This window comes from Eptatretus burgeri, chromosome 1 (assembly GCF_056783735.1).
Source record: "Eptatretus burgeri isolate ZD-2024b chromosome 1, Ebu_testis_v1, whole genome shotgun sequence".
Classification (NCBI taxonomy): domain Eukaryota; kingdom Metazoa; phylum Chordata; class Myxini; order Myxiniformes; family Myxinidae; genus Eptatretus; species Eptatretus burgeri.
Window position 1 is genome coordinate 13,792,956 of NC_140961.1, and position 17,885 is coordinate 13,810,840.

The window sequence follows — 17,885 nt, forward strand, 5'->3', positions numbered from 1 at the left end:
TTAGTTTCACAAATTTCCATTGAAATACTCGGGTATTTCCGTCAATTGTCGCCATTTCCGTCTAGTATACGCACTGCATCTACCGGACGGCTGTCATTGGCTGTCTTGAGGTACGTGGGGGGGGGGGGGGCACTGGAGACGTGGTCGACACCGGGGACATTTCAAACTTGGTCCAATTGTATACAGCGCACGCGCTGTAACAACAATTCAGTAGAATTTTAACCACAGTTTGTGTACAAACTTGGAAATGAGCCTTAAGACACCACAGGAATAAAAATGAGATCAAGAACCATGATATCAAAGGGGGTAAGTATTACCAAGCATGACTGAAAAGGGACTCAGTGGGAAGATAAGCGAAAAGGAAATACACACTGAAGTGGGGAGGGGATGTACTGAAGAAACCTTTTCATATGAACTTCTCAAACTGCTCACCCTGATCAGCATTCAGATCATACATCTTCACAGTGTTGTCCAATCCTCCACTCCACGAGCGAGTGGAATCCTATTAAAATAAAATGAAAATTTTGTTTGAAAGACGTTGAGGGGGGGGAATCCGTACACGGCCTGCAGCACGGTAATATGGCAATTCATTGGGAAGGAACGAAACACAGAAATCCCACGCACCTGAAAAGTACAATCGAGTACCGGACCAGAGTGTTGGTATTTGAGGCGCTGCACATTGGCGGGTACGTCGTACAGACGCACCGTGCAATCCCACGAAGACACCAGCAAGAACTGCGACGTGTTGGGACTGAACTGCACATTTGTTATGCCATCGTCAGGGCTCTGGTTCAATTTGGACTCGTTTGCACCCGTCATCGCTTCGTCTTTCTGCTCCTGGGAGGACACGATGTACTTCGATAAGGCAATTTTATCTCTCACCGGCAAAGCATGCAACGTGAAGAAAAATAATAATTGAATAATTCAATTCAACCGGACAGCCAATTCACGATAATGATGACGCGTCCACCAATTGATGACAAATAAGTACCGCTCTGGAAAGAAGGGTGTTCAACCTCACTGTGGACGGATTAAACTGATCCATGTACACATCTATAAGATTTAAAAACATGGCAGGATGGTAGACAATGATGATGATGAACAGAATACACAAATCAACAAAAACTACCAATTTACAACTTTTGGTATTTTCTTTGTTCAAAGCAGTACCATTGTTCAAGGCAGCTCCTTTTGGAGGTCCAGACCAAGCCAAATGATCAATGTGACACTTCAACCTGAACAAGTCCAGCGACAGGAAACAAAGTTTCACTTTTTTCCAATTAAAAAAAAAAAACATTTTGGATATAAATAAATGACTGATTCACGTCCATTGTCACTTTGCTTCACGTCCTTAAGCCTGGTGTTGGCGCAGTGGTTAGGGCAGTGGCTTGGGACCCAAAAGGTCCTGAGTTCAAGCCCCGTTGGGACACTGAAATAATATATGTATATATATATATATATATATATATATATATATATATATATATATATATATATATATATATATATATATATATATATATACCATGTCAAAAACACCAGGGGGTTGACGTAGCCTGCCATCCTTCCGAGGTCGGCGAAATGAGTACCAGTTGTACTGGGCCCGGTGTATGCCCCGGTTAGAATAGGTGTACCATATCCCTGTGTGTCGTAAGAGGCGACCAGGGTTGCGTCAGGAAGGGCATCCGGCGTAAAAACCTATGCCAAATCATTATGCGGACAACAAAACGAATTTCCATACCGGATCGGTCGAGGCCCGGGTTACCAACGACCGCCACCGGTACCGGTGGTCAGCAGGGTACCAGTGGAAATTGTGCTACTGCTGGGCGAAGGAGGAGAAGGAGACGGGGAAGGCGAGTCCGGAGGCAGTGGGAGAGGGGGAAGGGTAGAAGTGTGCAGGTGAGAGTTGGAACTCTGAATGTTGAGACGATGACTGGCAAAGGGCGAGAGTTGGCTGATATGATGGAGAGAAGAAAGGTGGACATACTGTGTGTACAAGAGACCAAGTGGATGGGGAGTAAGGCTCAGAGCATTGGAGGTGGTTTCAAACTGTTCTACTATGGTGTGGATGGGAGGAGAAATGGTGTCGGGGTAATCCTGAAGGAAGATTATGTCAAGAAGGTATTGGAGGTGAGGAGAGTGTCTGACCGAGTGATGAGTGTGAAGTTGGAAATTGAAGGGGTGATGATGAATGTCATCAGTGCATATGCCCCACATATGGGGTGTGAGATGGAGTATAAAGAAGATTTCTGGAGTGAGTTAGATGAAGTGGTGGAGAGTGTATCCAAGGATGAAAGAGTGGTGATTGGAGCAGATTTCAATGGGCATGTTGGGGAAGGGAATAAAGAGGATGAGGAGGTGATGGGTAGGTACAGTCTCAACAAGAGAAATGTGGAAGGGCAAATGGTGGTAGAGTTTGCAAAAAGAATGGAAATGGCAGTGGTAAATACGTATTTCAAGAAGAAGGAGGAACACAGGGTGACATACAAGAGTGGAGGAAAGTGCACACAGGTGGATTACATCTTAAGCAGGAGATGCAACCTGAAAGAGATTAGTGACTGTAAGGTGGTGGCAGGGGAGAGTGTAGCTCGACAGCATCGATTGGTGGTCTGTAGGATGACTTTAGAGGTGAGGTTGAGGAAGAGAGTGAGGGCTGAACCAAGGACCAGATGGTGGAAGCTGAAGGAGGAAGACTGTTGCGTGAAATTTAGGGAGGAGGTGAGACAGGCGTTGGATGGTGGTAAAGATGGGTGGGATGATTGAGCAACGACAGCAGAAGTGAGGGAGATAGCTAGGAAGGTACTTGGTGTGACATCTGGACAGAGAAAGGAAGATAAGGAGACTTGGTGGTGGAATGAGGAAGTAAAGGAAAGTATAAGGAAGAAGGGGTTGGCGAAAAAGAAGTGGGATAGTCAGAGAGATGAAGAAAGTAGGCAGGAGTACAAGGAGTGGCGGCGAAAGGCAAAAAGAGAGGTGGCAAAGGCCAAGGAAAAGGCATATGACGAGCTGTATGAGAAGTTGGATACAAAAGAAGGGGAAAAGGATTTATACCGATTGGCAAGACAGAGGGACCGAGCTGGGAAGGATGTGCTGCAGGTTAGGGTGATAAAGGACGTAAATGGGAATGTGCTGACGAGCGAGGAGAGTGTGTTGAGAAGGTGGATGGAGTACTTTGATGAGCTGATGAATGAAGAAAATGAGAGAGAGAGAAGGTTGGAAGAGGTGGAGATAGTGAATCAGGAAGTGGGGTGGATCAGTAAGGATGAAGTGAGGACTGCTATGAAGAAGATGAAAAGTGGAAAGGTGGTTGGCCCAGATGGTATACCAGTTGAGGCATGGAAGTGCTTAGGAGAGATGGCAGTGGGGTTGTTAACCAGATTGTTTAATAAAGTCTTGGAAAGTGAGAGGATGCCAGAGGAGTGGAGATTAAGTGTACTGGTTCCGATTTTCAAGAATAAGGGTGATGTGCAGAGCTGTGGAAATTACAGAGGGAGAAAGTTGTTAAGCCACACCATGAAGTTGTGGGAAAGAGTAGTGGAAGCTAGGTTGAGAGGAGAGGTGATGATCTGTGAGCAGCAATATGGGTTTATGCCAGGAAAGAGCACCACTGATGCGATGTTTGCTTTGAGAATGTTGATGGAGAAGTATCGGGAAGGCCAGAAGGAGTTATATTGTGTGTTTGTGGATTTAGAGAAAGCTTATGATAGGGTGCCAAGAGAGGAGTTGTGGTATTGTATGAGGAAGTCGGGAGTGGTGGAGAAGTATGTGAGGATCATGCATGATATGTACGAGGAGAGTGTGACAGCGGTGAGGTGTGCGGTAGGAATGACTGACCGGTTTAAGGTAAAAGTGGGATTGCACCAAGGATCAACTCTGAGCCCTTTCCTGTTTGCAATGGTGATGGACAGGTTGATGGACGAGATCAGACTGGAGTCCCCATGGACTATGATGTTCGCGGATGACATCATGATCTGTAGGGAGCAGGCTGAGGCGAGCCTCGAGAGGTGGAGGTACGCACTGGAGAGAAGGGGAATGATAGTCAGTCGGAGTAAGACGGAGTACATGTGCGTAAATGAGAGGGAGGGTGGTGGTATGGTGCGGTTGCAAGGAGTTGAGGTGGGGAAGGTGGATGGGTTTAAATACTTGGGATCAACTGTCCAAATAACGGAGAGTGTGGGAGAGAAGTGAAAAAGAGAGTGCAGGCAGGATGGAGTGGGTGGAGAAGAGTTGCAGGAGTGATTTGTGACAGAAGGGTAGCTGCAAGAGTGAAGGGGAAAGTATATAAGACGGTAGTGAGACCAGCTATGTTGTATGGTTTGGAGGCGGTGCCACTAACAAAAAGACAGGAAGCGGAGCTGGAGGTGGCAGAGTTAAAGATGCTGCGATTCTTGTTGGGAGTGACAAGGATGGACAGGATAAGGAATGAGTATATTAGAGGGACAGCGCAGGTAGGATGGTTTGGAGACAAAGTGAGAGAGGTGAGATTGAGATGGTTTGGACATGTGCTCAGGAGAGAAGCGGAGTATATCGGGAGAAGGATGTTGAAGATGGAGCCGCCAAGCAGGAGGAGAAGAGGACGGCCAAAGAAGAGGTTCATGGATATGGTGAGGGCGGACATGCGGGTGGTTGGAGTGTCAATAGAAGATGTGGAGGATAGAGCGAAATGGATACGGTTGATCCGCTGTGGCGACCCCTAACGGGAGCGAGTCGAAAGAAGAAGAAGATTCACGTCCATTGTCAATTAGCAATTTCAATCAGCAGACAAATGCTTGCAAAATGCCTTGCATAAATCAGGAAACTGACACATTGAAGGAATATAAACAAAGTTAATGAACATTGTGAACATCATGGCTGTAATAAAGAGATTAAAAGGTTCATTCAGTGTAAGCTCATTAAGTTACATCAAGTTGCAAGTTATTGAGGACAGGAGCACGCACATACAAGTTCTTAACATTGGATCATCTCCCAGATACTTAGAGACCCATTTAAAGTCCTTTTGTTAATTGCCGGAATCCTTAGGATTTCGGCAATTATGTTGGTCGGTTGTGTGTGTCATTCTGTGTGTCTGTCTGTTTGTTTGTTTACCCTGTAGCAGCCACACCGTTTCAGCGATCATGACCAAAATGGGTACAGACGTCGGCCATGGTCCAACTTAGACGCTTGTCGTTTTTGGTGAATCTCGGTCAAAGGTCAAGGTCACCGATAAACCGAAATTCTTATTTTCGCAATAACGTCCGCTAAAATGGTCGTATCAACTTCAAACCAAATCCAAAATGTGCATCTTCCAATTCTTCATCCAACCATATGTCTCATTGGGGCGTCACACCAACACCCTTCTTAGCGGTCGGGGGTCGAATGTCAGGGGGGTCGGGTCAAAAATTTCAAATTGCGATAAAAATGCCATTTCAAGTCCAATTGACTTCCAAGTTATGATCATGACCAAACTAAGTGCTATAACTCATTAAACAGTAGCACTATCGACTTATAAGAACCAAATTAATTTCCAGGTTTTTGTTTTTTCAGAGATCATGGAGACATGACAAAGTTAGTCTGGCAATTCCTTGCTCAATGAGCAATTTCATTCAATAACTTTAAAACACCAGTTTCAGATTGGAGTTTGTCAGGGGATGTGTACTGACCCCCACACTTTTCAGCACGTGTATAAGACTGGATTCTGGGGAGGATATCGGCGAGATCAAGCTGCGGTGCATTGTTTGGGAATGTCACGATGTCGGAACTAAATTTCGCAGATGATGCAGTCATCTTTGCGGAGACTCCAGATATCCTGTCTGTACCTATTTGTGGTGAGGATGTTGAGGTCGTGGAGAGATTCACTTACCTTGGCAGTGATATTCATGTTTCTGCTGGCTGTGAGCCGGAGGTCAACAGACGTCTGGGTCGGGCCTAGGTAGTCATGGATTCACTGGATCATGGGGTGTGGTACTGCCGGTACCTGTGTGAGAGGACGAAAGTCCGAGTCTTCAGGTCCTTGGTGCTTCCAGTCTTGCTCTAAGGATGTGAGACTTGGACTCTGACCAGAGATCTGAGATGGAGACTTAATTCCTTTGGTACCAGGTCTGTTTGGAGAATCCTTGGCTATCACTGGTTGGTCTTTGTGTCAAACGAGAGGTTTCTGAGAGAGACTCAAATGAGATTTGTTACCTGCATAATCTGTGAGTGTCAGTTGCAGCTGTATGAACATGTGGCTCATTTTCCTGATGCTGATGGGGGGATGGGCCAGGCATCTGCCTAGGGGATGGCCTGATGGATGCCCCTGGAGTACCGGTGGAAAATGGACGCAACGACGTGCTGTTCCAGCGTATGCTCCCATACCTGACCTGACCTTCATTCAAACATCAGGCAGGGGCAGCCGGTTAGTGAATAACTTGTCCAAAACCAGCAAATGGCAAACCATGAACGAATAAATTCCACATTCATGTGACACATTCAGTCGAACGTCATGCATGGGCAGCTGGTTTGTGAAGGACTTGGGCAAAAAAAAAACCCTCCTGCAGCTGACCACAACAGAAGTGATATTGTTGTGGGGCCGGGTGTCGGTGGCGAGCTCGACCGCTTGATGGAGCAGTAGAGTCGGCTCTACCGAACACCCGGAATCGACTTTGTGCTTCTCGGAGAACTCCGAGAATGCACGGGTCCCTTTCAGGACCGTGAATCGCCAATAATTCGGCCGCGTGGAATAGGGTTAATTGCCAGTTTCAATATACCTAAGTAGCCACGTGGCAAAGCTACCAGGGAATTCACACCCTCGGCAGGCCTGGAGCGGAACGAGCCGTTATCGTGCTCAAACCGTGCGTAACCCGAGCGGATGGTTACCAAGACCCGTGGGTCCAAATACACAATTTATCGTTTCCCAATTTCCCAACAAGCACCGTGCTAAGCCAATGAAAGAAGCACAGAAACGAGCCGATACATTCAACAAAATGGATATTTATTTACAATAGGCGGGGGGCGGGGGGGGGAGACAGAAGAGCAGAGTTATCCGACTATAAGAAATACAGTCAATGTACAAGCGAAAGCACTTAACAATTCTACTTGACAAGACAGGCCCCCACACACACGCACACCCAAAGAAAAGAGATGGACCTCGCCGCGTCTTTATTCGGCTCTCGACCCGAGGAGGATAGTTCGGCTGAGAGTCAGGATGGCGCGAGTGCGCGGCTGGGTCGTCCACCCCTTCCCGGAGCTCCGGTTGCCAAAGGATGGACCAGGGCAGCCAAATCCAGAGGAGGCGAGACGAGGTGATCTCCCATGTTGAGTTGGTCGATCACTTGTCGTACTGCTGTTGGGGTTAGATGCATCAGATGCACGGGGTGCAGTCTGTACTGTACTGGGTTGGGAGATGCTTAGCAGGCAGACACGAAGCGGAGGAACAGTCGAGCCGGGCTGTGTTGCACGAGTGCGAGCCAGGGCGTACTGTGCCCGCGGCTCTCCTTTATTCCGTACGCGGTACACTCACGAGCCGGCCGACTCCAGTATTACTACCACGCCTCAGACGGCGTGCACACCTCATATCCCTCGCCGAACCCCACGACCACTCCTCCAACCATCACGCCCATCATGCATCATCATCATGCCCCTCCCCGCGGGCATGACTACACCACACTCCTCCCTCCTAAAAGTATGATTATTAAATGATCAGTATTATAAGAAGCATGCAGAACACGAAGGATTTCGTATAATAATCATGGAAATAAAATGAAAATAACAAAGTATAATAGCACATCACATCATATCATGCGTGGAAGCGAGCTACTGGAGAAGCACAGCAGCACGACTCAGCAAACCCGCCCCCAGGCAGACCTGAAACAGATAAACCTTTCGAGGCCGGACCCCCGCTGTCTGGAACCCGCGGCGCCACCGCCAGACCCAACCGACCTTGGTGGGGGCGCTGAACAGCACCCTTTGCCGGAAGCAACAAATACTCCCCAACCTTCATGCACCATAATCAGTTAAGATTCCACCGCATGGCCAAAACGGCCTTGAGCGCACCCAGAGAGCCACGCCCCAGGCGCCAGGCACGTCTGACCTCGCTGAAAGCAGAGGTGGGGGTAACGCCGACCAGCGCACGAGTCCCGGCCCCGAGTCGATCTCCGAGACCCACACGGCAGTTAGACAGTAGTAATTCCATTTAAACCCCACTTCAACCATAAGCTCGTTATAAATCAATAGGAATAACATTCGAAGCATCGTAAATTCATTTTTCCGTACAGCGCGCTTTTTTGATAAAATCCCAGCACATGACAAAGTAATTACCTGCGGTCTGGAGCAACTGAAGGCTAACAAACCTTCTTTATTCGCCCCCACATCACATTGACCATAATCCAACTCCCATTGACTGATCTTCGCCACATCCACTTTTACATGAGAACTGCTGGCATTTATTTCAACAACGTTAAACTGCATCACTAGAGCAAGGAAAAACACATATGCCATGAACAACAACCCACAACCCACATCACGAGTCCGCTTCTTGGTTGTCGACTTGATGCTGCGACTCGCGACTCCCTTTAACGCCACGGGCCCACCGCCACCTGTTGAAGCTGCCTGAACCACCCCGATGCGCATTGCCTCACGAACCTTGCCACAGCGCGTGAACTCATCGCGAACGAAGCGCGGGAACGGTGGCTCCCGCTGCATCGACGCGGCCCCCGCCGCCAGCGCCTCGCCCTCGGTATTCGACGAAGGTCTCGCAGAGCGCACTGGCACATTTGGAGGCACGAACCCGAACCCGTCCCGACCCAAAAGGGTCCGGCACGCCGAGCCCGGCTCCTGCTCCGGCTCGCCGGCATCATCATGCCCCGGCTGCAGGCTGATCTCCAGGTCACTGGGGTCCTGCTGCGGTGCCCCATCGCTCCCGGTGCGCTCGTGCTGCGGTGCCCCTTCGCTCCCGGTGCGCTCGTGCTGCGGTGCCCCTTCGCTCCCGGTGCGACCGTGCTGCGGTGCGCGCTCTCGTCCCGCACCGCTAGGCGTGCGAGCACCCTGCGGCACTTGAGCCATCGCGCGGACTTGCGCGGTCACCGGTGTCTGCTCGATAGATGAAACAGTCGCGATCGCCGAGTCGAATGTGATGTCGGTCAATGGCTGCTCGCAGACAATGTCAATGGCTGCTCGCAGACCAGAAATAAAATGATCTCTGAACCGTGCTGGATGCTCCTCTGCCGTGAATTTGCACGGCACAGCCGAATGCGATGCGCGGCCAGCACGAGTGGACTCAACTCGACACCCGATCCGTGCCTCGCTCACTTCCCCCCCCCCCTGCCACTGATCTTGTCATTTCCGGATCAATCGCAAGCAGGGTTCGACGCGGGACGGAAGGATCGCCTCGCACACCGCCATCTATGACCGTAACAATGGGCGATGACCCTCGGCCCACACACCGCAGACGACCTCGAGAGCCCAGACCGCCGTCCGAGTGACTGCATTGCCACGCTCGCCCACGACCCGCGCCGCAGACCGTGCGCATGGCCGTGCGTGCCTGGCCTATCGCGATGACCCCTAGACCATTTGCTGTGTCCCGACCATCGAGACCTCGGATATTCTCCAGAGCTTGCGCGACGTCCAACGCCGCGTTCGAGCCGAAACGCGTATTCTCGACAAAACGAACAAGAAAATGAACCAAACGAACGAACGTTGCCCACTCGACGTGGCCGAAGTAGATTCCGACGAAGGCGGGCACGCGTACGTTTGCCATGCACCGACCCTTTGCCATGTTCGCGCCGGCGAGACCTTTGGCTCCGTAGCCTGGAACCGCACGGGTCATTTGCCGCCCTTACACACGTCGATCCGCCGATCCTCGTCGCCACTGTACTGTACTGGGTTGGGAGATGCTTAGCAGGCAGACACGAAGCGGAGGAACAGTCGAGCCGGGCTGTGTTGCACGAGTGCGAGCCAGGGCGTACTGTGCCCGCGGCTCTCCTTTATTCCGTACGCGGTACACTCACGAGCCGGCCGACTCCAGTATTACTACCACGCCTCAGACGGCGTGCACACCTCATATCCCTCGCCGAACCCCACGACCACTCCTCCAACCATCACGCCCATCATGCATCATCATCATGCCCCTCCCCGCGGGCATGACTACACCACACAGTCAAACGCAGACCAGACCAAAGCGCGCTCGAGCACACGGGACGCAATCTCCTCACACTCGTCCTGACAACCACACTATTTCTCTTCAGGAGGGAGGGGCCTCTTCTCCTGGCCACTCGCCTCTTGATTGGTCGGACCCATAGCGCGATTCCCTGGCCGTCTCCCATTCGACAGGCCCAGGGTAGGCGGGGCAACTCCCACCCTTCTGAGCAGAGTCCCGATCGGAGGAGTTTGTGGCTCCGCCCACCCCCTCACCTCCGGCCACGTGCGTAATGGCGATGGTGTTGAGTCGGAAACGGAGCGGGTGAGACGCCCGCTCCTTGCCGATTGGCCAAAGAGGTACGCCATGCCTATGTTAGACTCTGCCCACGCTTGCTGGCGAGCAGAGTGTTGTTTGTGGTGTGAAGATGTAAAAAATCCTATCTATAAAATAACCCACAGCGCACGCACACGTGATTCCCATTAGACACAGGGGACGGGACCCTAACTAGAAACACATACTGATATAACTGATCTACAAGGACTCTGGCTGTTGTGTGCTCATGGCTGCCAGATTCGTAACAATATGTCCGCAATTGCCGAAACCGAATCAGCGATTGTCACGGGTGGAAAACCTCACAATTTCCCGATTCGGCTTGAAGCACAATCTCTCCGTTTTTCATCCAAACGGCATCATTCCAATCATAAATTACTATCTCATTAATACAAGAAAACACAAACACTCCCGAGGTAAACGAATATGATCCCGAGGTAAACGAATATGATCCCGAGGTAAACGAATATGATCCCGAGGTAAACGAATATGATCCCGAGGTAAACGAATATGATCCCGAGGTAAACGAATATGATCCCGAGGTAAGCGAATATGATCCCGAGGTAAACGAATATGCTCCCGAGGTAAACGAATATGATCCCGAGGTAAACGAATATGATCCCGAGGTAAACGAATATGATCCCGAGGTAAACGAATATGATCCCGAGGTAAACGAATATGCTCCCGAGGTAAACGAATATGCTCCCGAGGTAAACGAATATGCTCCCGAGGTAAACTACTATGCTCCCGAGGTAAACGAATATGCTCCCGAGGTAAATGAATATGCTCCCGAGGTAAACGAATATGCTCCCGAGGTAAACGAATATGCTCCCGAGGTAAACGAATATGCTCCTGAGGTAAACGAATATGCTCCTGAGGTAAACGAATATGATCCTGAGGTAAACGAATATGATTCTGAGGTAAACGAATATGCTCCTGAGGTAAACGAATATGATCCTGAGGTAAACGAATATGCTCCCGAGGTAAACTAATATGATTGAGGTAAACGAATATGCTCCTGAGGTAAACGAATATGATCCTGAGGTAAACGAATATGATCCTGAGGTAAACGAATATGCTCCTGAGGTAAACGAATATGCTCCTGAGGTAAACGAATATGCTCCCGAGGTAAACGAATATGCTCCCGAGGTAAACTACTATGCTCCTGAGGTAAACGAATATGCTCCCGAGGTAAATGAATATGCTCCCGAGGTAAACGAATATGCTCCCGAGGTAAACGAATATGCTCCTGAGGTAAACGAATATGCTCCTGAGGTAAACGAATATGCTCCTGAGGTAAACGAATATGATCCTGAGGTAAACGAATATGATTCTGAGGTAAACGAATATGATTCTGAGGTAAACGAATATGCTCCTGAGGTAAACGAATATGATCCTGAGGTAAACGAATATGCTCCCGAGGTAAACTAATATGATTGAGGTAAACGAATATGCTCCTGAGGTAAACGAATATGATCCTGAGGTAAACGAATATGATCCTGAGGTAAACGAATATGCTCCTGAGGTAAACGAATATGCTCCCGAGGTAAACTAATATGATTGAGGTAAACGAATATGATCTTGAGGTAAACGAATATGCTCCCGAGGTGAACTAATATGCTCCCGAAGTAAAATAATGATCTTGAGGCAAACGAATATGCTCCTGAGGTAAACAAATATGATCCTGAGGTAAACGAATATGCTCCCGAGGTAAACGAATATGCTCCCGAGGTAAACGAATATGCTCCTGAGGTAAACGAATATGATCCTGAGGTAAACGAATATGCTCCCGAGGTAAACGAATATGATCCTGAGGTAAACGAATATGATCCTGAGGTAAACGAATCTGCTCCCGAGGTAAACGAATATGATCCTGAGGTAAACGAATCTGCTCCCGAGGTAAACGAATATGATCCTGAGGTAAACGAATACAGAGGCCGTCGTCACGTTACACCCAATACAGACGAATCTGCCGGCGAGAAAACGCGGATACAAAACAATTCGTAAAAACGGAGCCGTTCGGTTGAAATTCAAAATCACAACCGTGTCGAGATATCATCAAACGAGCGAATGTTTTCTGTCGAACCCGCGTCATTGCGTTGACCGCCAGATCGGGAGAAATTTCGTCCGGATCGAAAGTCAAAATCTATAATTGATTTTGCATTGGAGGTATTTATGAAACCTCCCCAACCACCTTCGGACATCTGATGCGAGCACAAAACGTTCCACAGAACTCGACCCGTAAAGGAATAGATTTCACCGATAATAATACATATTAAATGGACATCGAATGTCAATCTTCATTTATTTTTTAAAGTTCGTATTCACCATTCCGCTTTAGCTTTGGAATCAAAAGTCTTCACACAAAGTGTATCCCTTTCCTAGAGACAGAAAAAACAAACAAACTTCGAGCAGATCCGAAGTTTGTGACACTCATTTAACCGGCAGAAACAAAACACGTTTATAAATATTCCTTGTCGACGTGCGAGAAAACACGATTATAAATATTTATTTAGTTGCAAGGAAAAAAAAGTGTCTGACCCCACGATGTTTGGTCTAAAATCGCGCCGCGAGCAAAGGCCTCAAAAAACACCCGCAAAAAAATTAACTGCCAAAGAACTTCCGGGTCATGAATCCGAAATTAACCAATCACATCGCGCTAATGCAGAGCTCATTCAATCAATTCAGTGGATTCCGTCAAAATAATTTCGTCTTCGCTCAGATTGGAGACCGAATGAAAGAGAGGAAAAAAAAAAAAACCTCCAACCATCATTGGAGAAAATTAACACGTGCGGTGTATCGCGTCCACGACAGCTACACCGCCAAGATTTCCATCGCCTTGTGGCGATTTTCAACCGCCAAAAAAAATACTGCTACGACATTTGGAAAACTCAACAAAACAATTTCACTTCATATTATGCATTCATTTTCGATTAACCAATGCAAATAAAGCTCAAGAAGGCCTTTTGTCCAATCTTGGCTCTGTTATCGTCCATCTCGGCAAATATTTTGCTAAATATTAATGTTTTGATATTTAAAACTGCAAGACCTTTCAAGTCCTTAAAATTTAACACAAACAGAGAGTTGGCGCGTTCTCTTCGAGAGACGGTGTGCATTACAATGCTGCACCCCCTGCTGTCATAGTACCATCGAAAACCGTTATATCCACGTTTGAGAGGTGTATGAATATTAGAAAGTCGGTAGGATCGCGCAGGCTTGATGGGCCCGATGGCCCAATCCTCATGCGTCGAAATTACTTCTGTGTCCTTGTGCAAAACACCCAAGTTGTACCGGCACGTTTATTCCACGATTCATGTGAACTGCGCATGCGCACTCGGGTCCACGTTCACTGCGCATGTGCACTCGGGTCCACGTTCACTGCGCATGTGCACTCGGGTCCACGTTCACTGCGCATGCGCACTCGGGTATTACCCTTCATTTTCAGTCAGGATTTCAGGAAGACAAACCTTGAGGGTATGAGGAGCGAATTGGGTGATGTAGATTGGGAGACTCTAACATGGACAAATGTGTACAAGAGCCGCGTCTTAAAGGCAATAACAACAACAACTTCTGATATTTCGTCACGTGTCTTGATGGAGCCAACAGCGAGACCCGTCATGGAGGCTCCGGTTCATGACGAGAAAATCGTGTATTTACGAAATTACAACACATTAAATGGAATAATCTTTAAATAGTAACGTGAACTTTTCGAAACTTTAAAGCAAATGTCCGAATATATTTAAAAGTTCATGATAGACGCTCTCAAAAGGCACCCTCAATGCGAGGATGTGTACAAGTGTTTATTATTTAAGGAGATCTAGATTCTGTATATAAAAGAGCCGAGTCCAAAAGATTGAGAAATTGTAGACACCAAAAACGTGGGGGTGCCGTACGGTCTTTGTATTTGATGTCGTTTGTGACCTTAGGGCGACCCTGCGGCGGCCATAGAACCTTCAAGGTGCCCACAAGGCGACCGCAGGGGGGCCCGAAGGCGAACGTGGAAATCGTGCGGCTGCTGTAGTTTTTTGGGGGTTGGCAAAATTCATTTTTCATTGATAAGAGCCTACGGAAAACGCACGAATAACGCAAGCCCATCGTACGCCCTACAGGTCGACGTGGAACACATCTACATCATGGCTATGGCTTGTCGAATTGCTACGGCCAACCAAGAAATGAAAAAAGTTATAAATCCGCGCTTTAATTCCACGGAGACCCCTACGGCCTGTACAAGATAGCCATATGGCGCAGGGCCACCCTGAGGCCACCTCAGAAACTCTGCGGCCGCCGCACGTTTCTGTCAATTCAGGGGGGGGGGGGTATGGCCGCTGTATAGCAAATGTGACTCGTGCTTAAGTGAGGAAAGTGAGATGGCAGGCTTATTAAACAGGTATTTTTCTTCAACTTTTACACAATAACAGTCAGGAGAATTGCCAATATCTGAGAGTATCTATCGAGGAGGTGAGGAAGGGATTTTACAGAAGATCCAGGTTGGAGTGGAGGAAGTAAAGGAACAGCAATGTAATTGAAGAGTAGATAATGCTCCGGATCCAGATAATATGCACCCGAGGGTATTGAGGGAGGTGCCTGAGCAGGTAAGCGAGATGTTAACGGATATTTTCAATAGTTCCCTGGAGTCAGGACAAGTACCAGAGGATTGGAGAGTAGCAAATGCAACAACATTATTTAATAAAGGATCCAAAGAATAATTGGGAAGCTATACACCTGTTAGTTTGACTTCAGTTGTGGGGAAGGTGTTGGAGACATGAATTAAGGACCAGATGAGGAACCATTTAAATAAATACAAACTAATTAAAGGTAGTCAGCATGAGTTTACCAAAGGTAGTAAACGGTAGCAAGCCGCCGGCAACAGCAAGAAAGGCCAAACATGCGCTTATCTGCCGTTAGGGGTTTCAGCGTTGTTGTATCGCAGGTTTGTTGAATGTCATACGCAGATATCGACACAAGGAGTAGTGTTTGTACAGAAGCCTCCGGCCATTTATTCATTCCCAAAGAAGTTCCGTGAATGCTCCGAAGAGCTCCCAAACGCTCCGTGAAACTGGAAAGGAATGATGTTGTTTTATGACAACAATACTTCAGAAGTGCATTACAGTTCCACTATAAATCAAATAATACAATAAATCAAACAACCAGGAAACAGACTTCAAATGGCATCGAAATAGGTCATGCAAATGGCACGAATGTATGTGACGTGCAATGCGGTGACATGTAATCACGTACAACATGCATTCCAATCTTTCTTGGAATTAAGTCTTGCAATCAGCTACGTAGAGAGATATAATGACCACTTTAATCCTCCTTAACGAGTAGCGCTTGTATGTCGATAAAACGTGCAATGGGTCTGGTCACACCGATGACCTCGTGGCTCGATATTAACCTCGCAACACAGTTTAAGCTTCACAACACGATTTAAGCTTCGCAGGTTGTAAGCATCACACAGAGAGCCCAAACGTCACAGAGTGCCTAAGCTTTTGGCTTCCCAGAATGCACCTGCATCCGTTCTGAGCTGCGCTCAGAACCTTCACTCCAAGCTCCGCCAAGAACATCTGCTCAGAACATTAATGGTATTGTAAATCTTCACTAACTGACAAATGTCATGACTGATATTGTTACGAATCTGAAGCCATGAGCACTCAACATACAGGTCCTATACAACAGTTATATCGGTATGTGTTTTTTAGTTAGGGTCCCTGCCCCTCGTTTAATGGGTGAATAAATGTACATGCGTTGTGAGTTATTTTGATAGGATTTTTACATCACTCACAACAACTATGGCTACTACATCTACAACTACAACAACAACGCCATCTTCGCTCTCACAGCGACAACCCTCTGCTCCCGGCATTCTCCGCGCGCTGGCTGGTATGCGGGTGTGTTCGGAACTCGTTCATGGATGGAATTCCATTCCCAAATATGGTCATGAACCGGTTCACTTGGCTGCGCGCCAAATAAGGGAATGTGTCGTGTCCCACCCAATGAGAGCGGGCCACAAAGAGCGAACCGTGCCCGAGAGCGACAAAAGGAAGGAGAGCAAATAATCGAGAGGATCTGCTCGAGCGGGTAGGAAGGAATCTGCGCCCCGTCTTCACCAGCACGTGTTCTGGTTCCTGGCTGATCCCGTCGCCGGCGTGCTCTGGTTTCCAGATCATCTCATCGCTGGCATGGCCTGCGTCGGCTGCCCTTGGTCCGTTCGTGCCGACTGGTGCTCCAGGAAGATGTGGACGTCGAGCCGCGTGCTCGTGGCCAGGTAGCCGGCCACTTTCTCGTCCCTCAGCTCGACTTCCCTCCGAGCTGAAGGGATAATAAAGACCATTTTGGGTCCGTTTCTTTTGGGTGTGCGTCTGTCTGTGGGCCCATCTTTAAGTCGGAATTGTTTAAGTGCTTGTGTGTAAATTTGCATTCTCCATTAGTCGTGATAACTCTGCCCTTCCGTGCTTTCCTCATTTCCCCGATTACTGTGAATAAATACCCCGTTTGTTAGATGTATCAGCTCGATTCTGTGTTTCTTCCATTGGCTTAGCATGGCGCGTGTTGCTGAATTACAAAGGCTGTTGCCGCTGTAAATGTACATTGGGACCGACGGGACTTCGGCAACCATCCGCTGAGGTTGCACACGGGTCGAGCGCGTATACAGCTCGTCCCGTACGAGTATCGTTGAGGGTGTGAATTCCCTGGTGGCTTTGTCCGTGTGGGTGATTAGGTATATTGAAGTTTGGCAATTAACCCTACCCCACGTGGTCGAATTATTGGCGATTCACGGTCCGGTAAGGGACCCGTACCTGTCGGAGTTTTCTGAAAGGTACGATCTAGATTCCGGGTGTTCGGTAGAGTCAACCCTTCTGCTCCACCTAGCGGTCGTGCTCGCAGCCGATACCCGGCCCACAACAATATTACGTACCTCTTCAAATTAGCTTGTCTAATTTCTAACAGGCACAGTGTACTTGAAGGACAACAATCCTTTTCAAGGATTAACACAAACTTGTGTATTGGTCGGTCAAGTGAGACAGAGCGATGAAGAGGAAGACCTTTCACATTCAGCGATCTGTTACCAATGGTCAGCATAACCTTGTGGACATGCTGGTCTTCATCCAGGTGGGTGTCTATAACTCGGTCTAACTGCCAGTAGTTACGTGTCAAGTTTTTGTCTTTCATCAGTACCACATCTCCAATTTGTAAGTTGCGGCGAGAAGCAGTCCACTTCTATCTTGAAGTTATGTTCTGAAGGTATTCCTTCTTCCATCTTGTCCAAAACTGGTTTGGAGGTACTGAACTCTTCTCCATCACTTATGCGAGTACAAGTCAGCATCTTGGAAGATACCTGGAGGTGGCATTATCACTTTGGACTTCAGTATCAGCAACCGGTTCGGTGACCAGGGTTACAGCGATGTGGGATCATTCAAGTTATCAATTGTCAGGGGGCGACTGTTCACGATGGCCGTGGCTT

The 17,885-nt window shown here is 48.2% G+C and overlaps 1 protein-coding gene across 3 annotated transcripts in view; it reads right to left on the bottom strand.

The window, feature by feature from the left end:
- BUB3 (BUB3 mitotic checkpoint protein) overlaps positions 1 to 13,117 on the bottom strand; it is a 39,869-nt gene extending 26,752 nt beyond the window's left edge. Inside the window, exons 1-4 of one of the 3 annotated variants that reach the window (XM_085872470.1) lie at positions 12,965 to 13,003; positions 1,171 to 1,235; positions 625 to 837; positions 433 to 502 (exon numbers count right to left, since the gene is read on the bottom strand). In XM_085872470.1, coding sequence (XP_085728596.1) covers positions 433 to 502; positions 625 to 837; positions 1,171 to 1,173 — 286 coding nt within the window. In that variant the 5' untranslated portion in view covers positions 1,174 to 1,235; positions 12,965 to 13,003. Of the gene's footprint in view, positions 1 to 432; positions 503 to 624; positions 838 to 1,170; positions 1,236 to 12,751; positions 12,805 to 12,964 lie in introns of those variants that run through there. The other 2 variants (XM_085872486.1, XM_085872479.1) reach the window with 2 other exon arrangements.
- Positions 13,118 to 17,885: the final 4,768 nt, after the last annotated feature.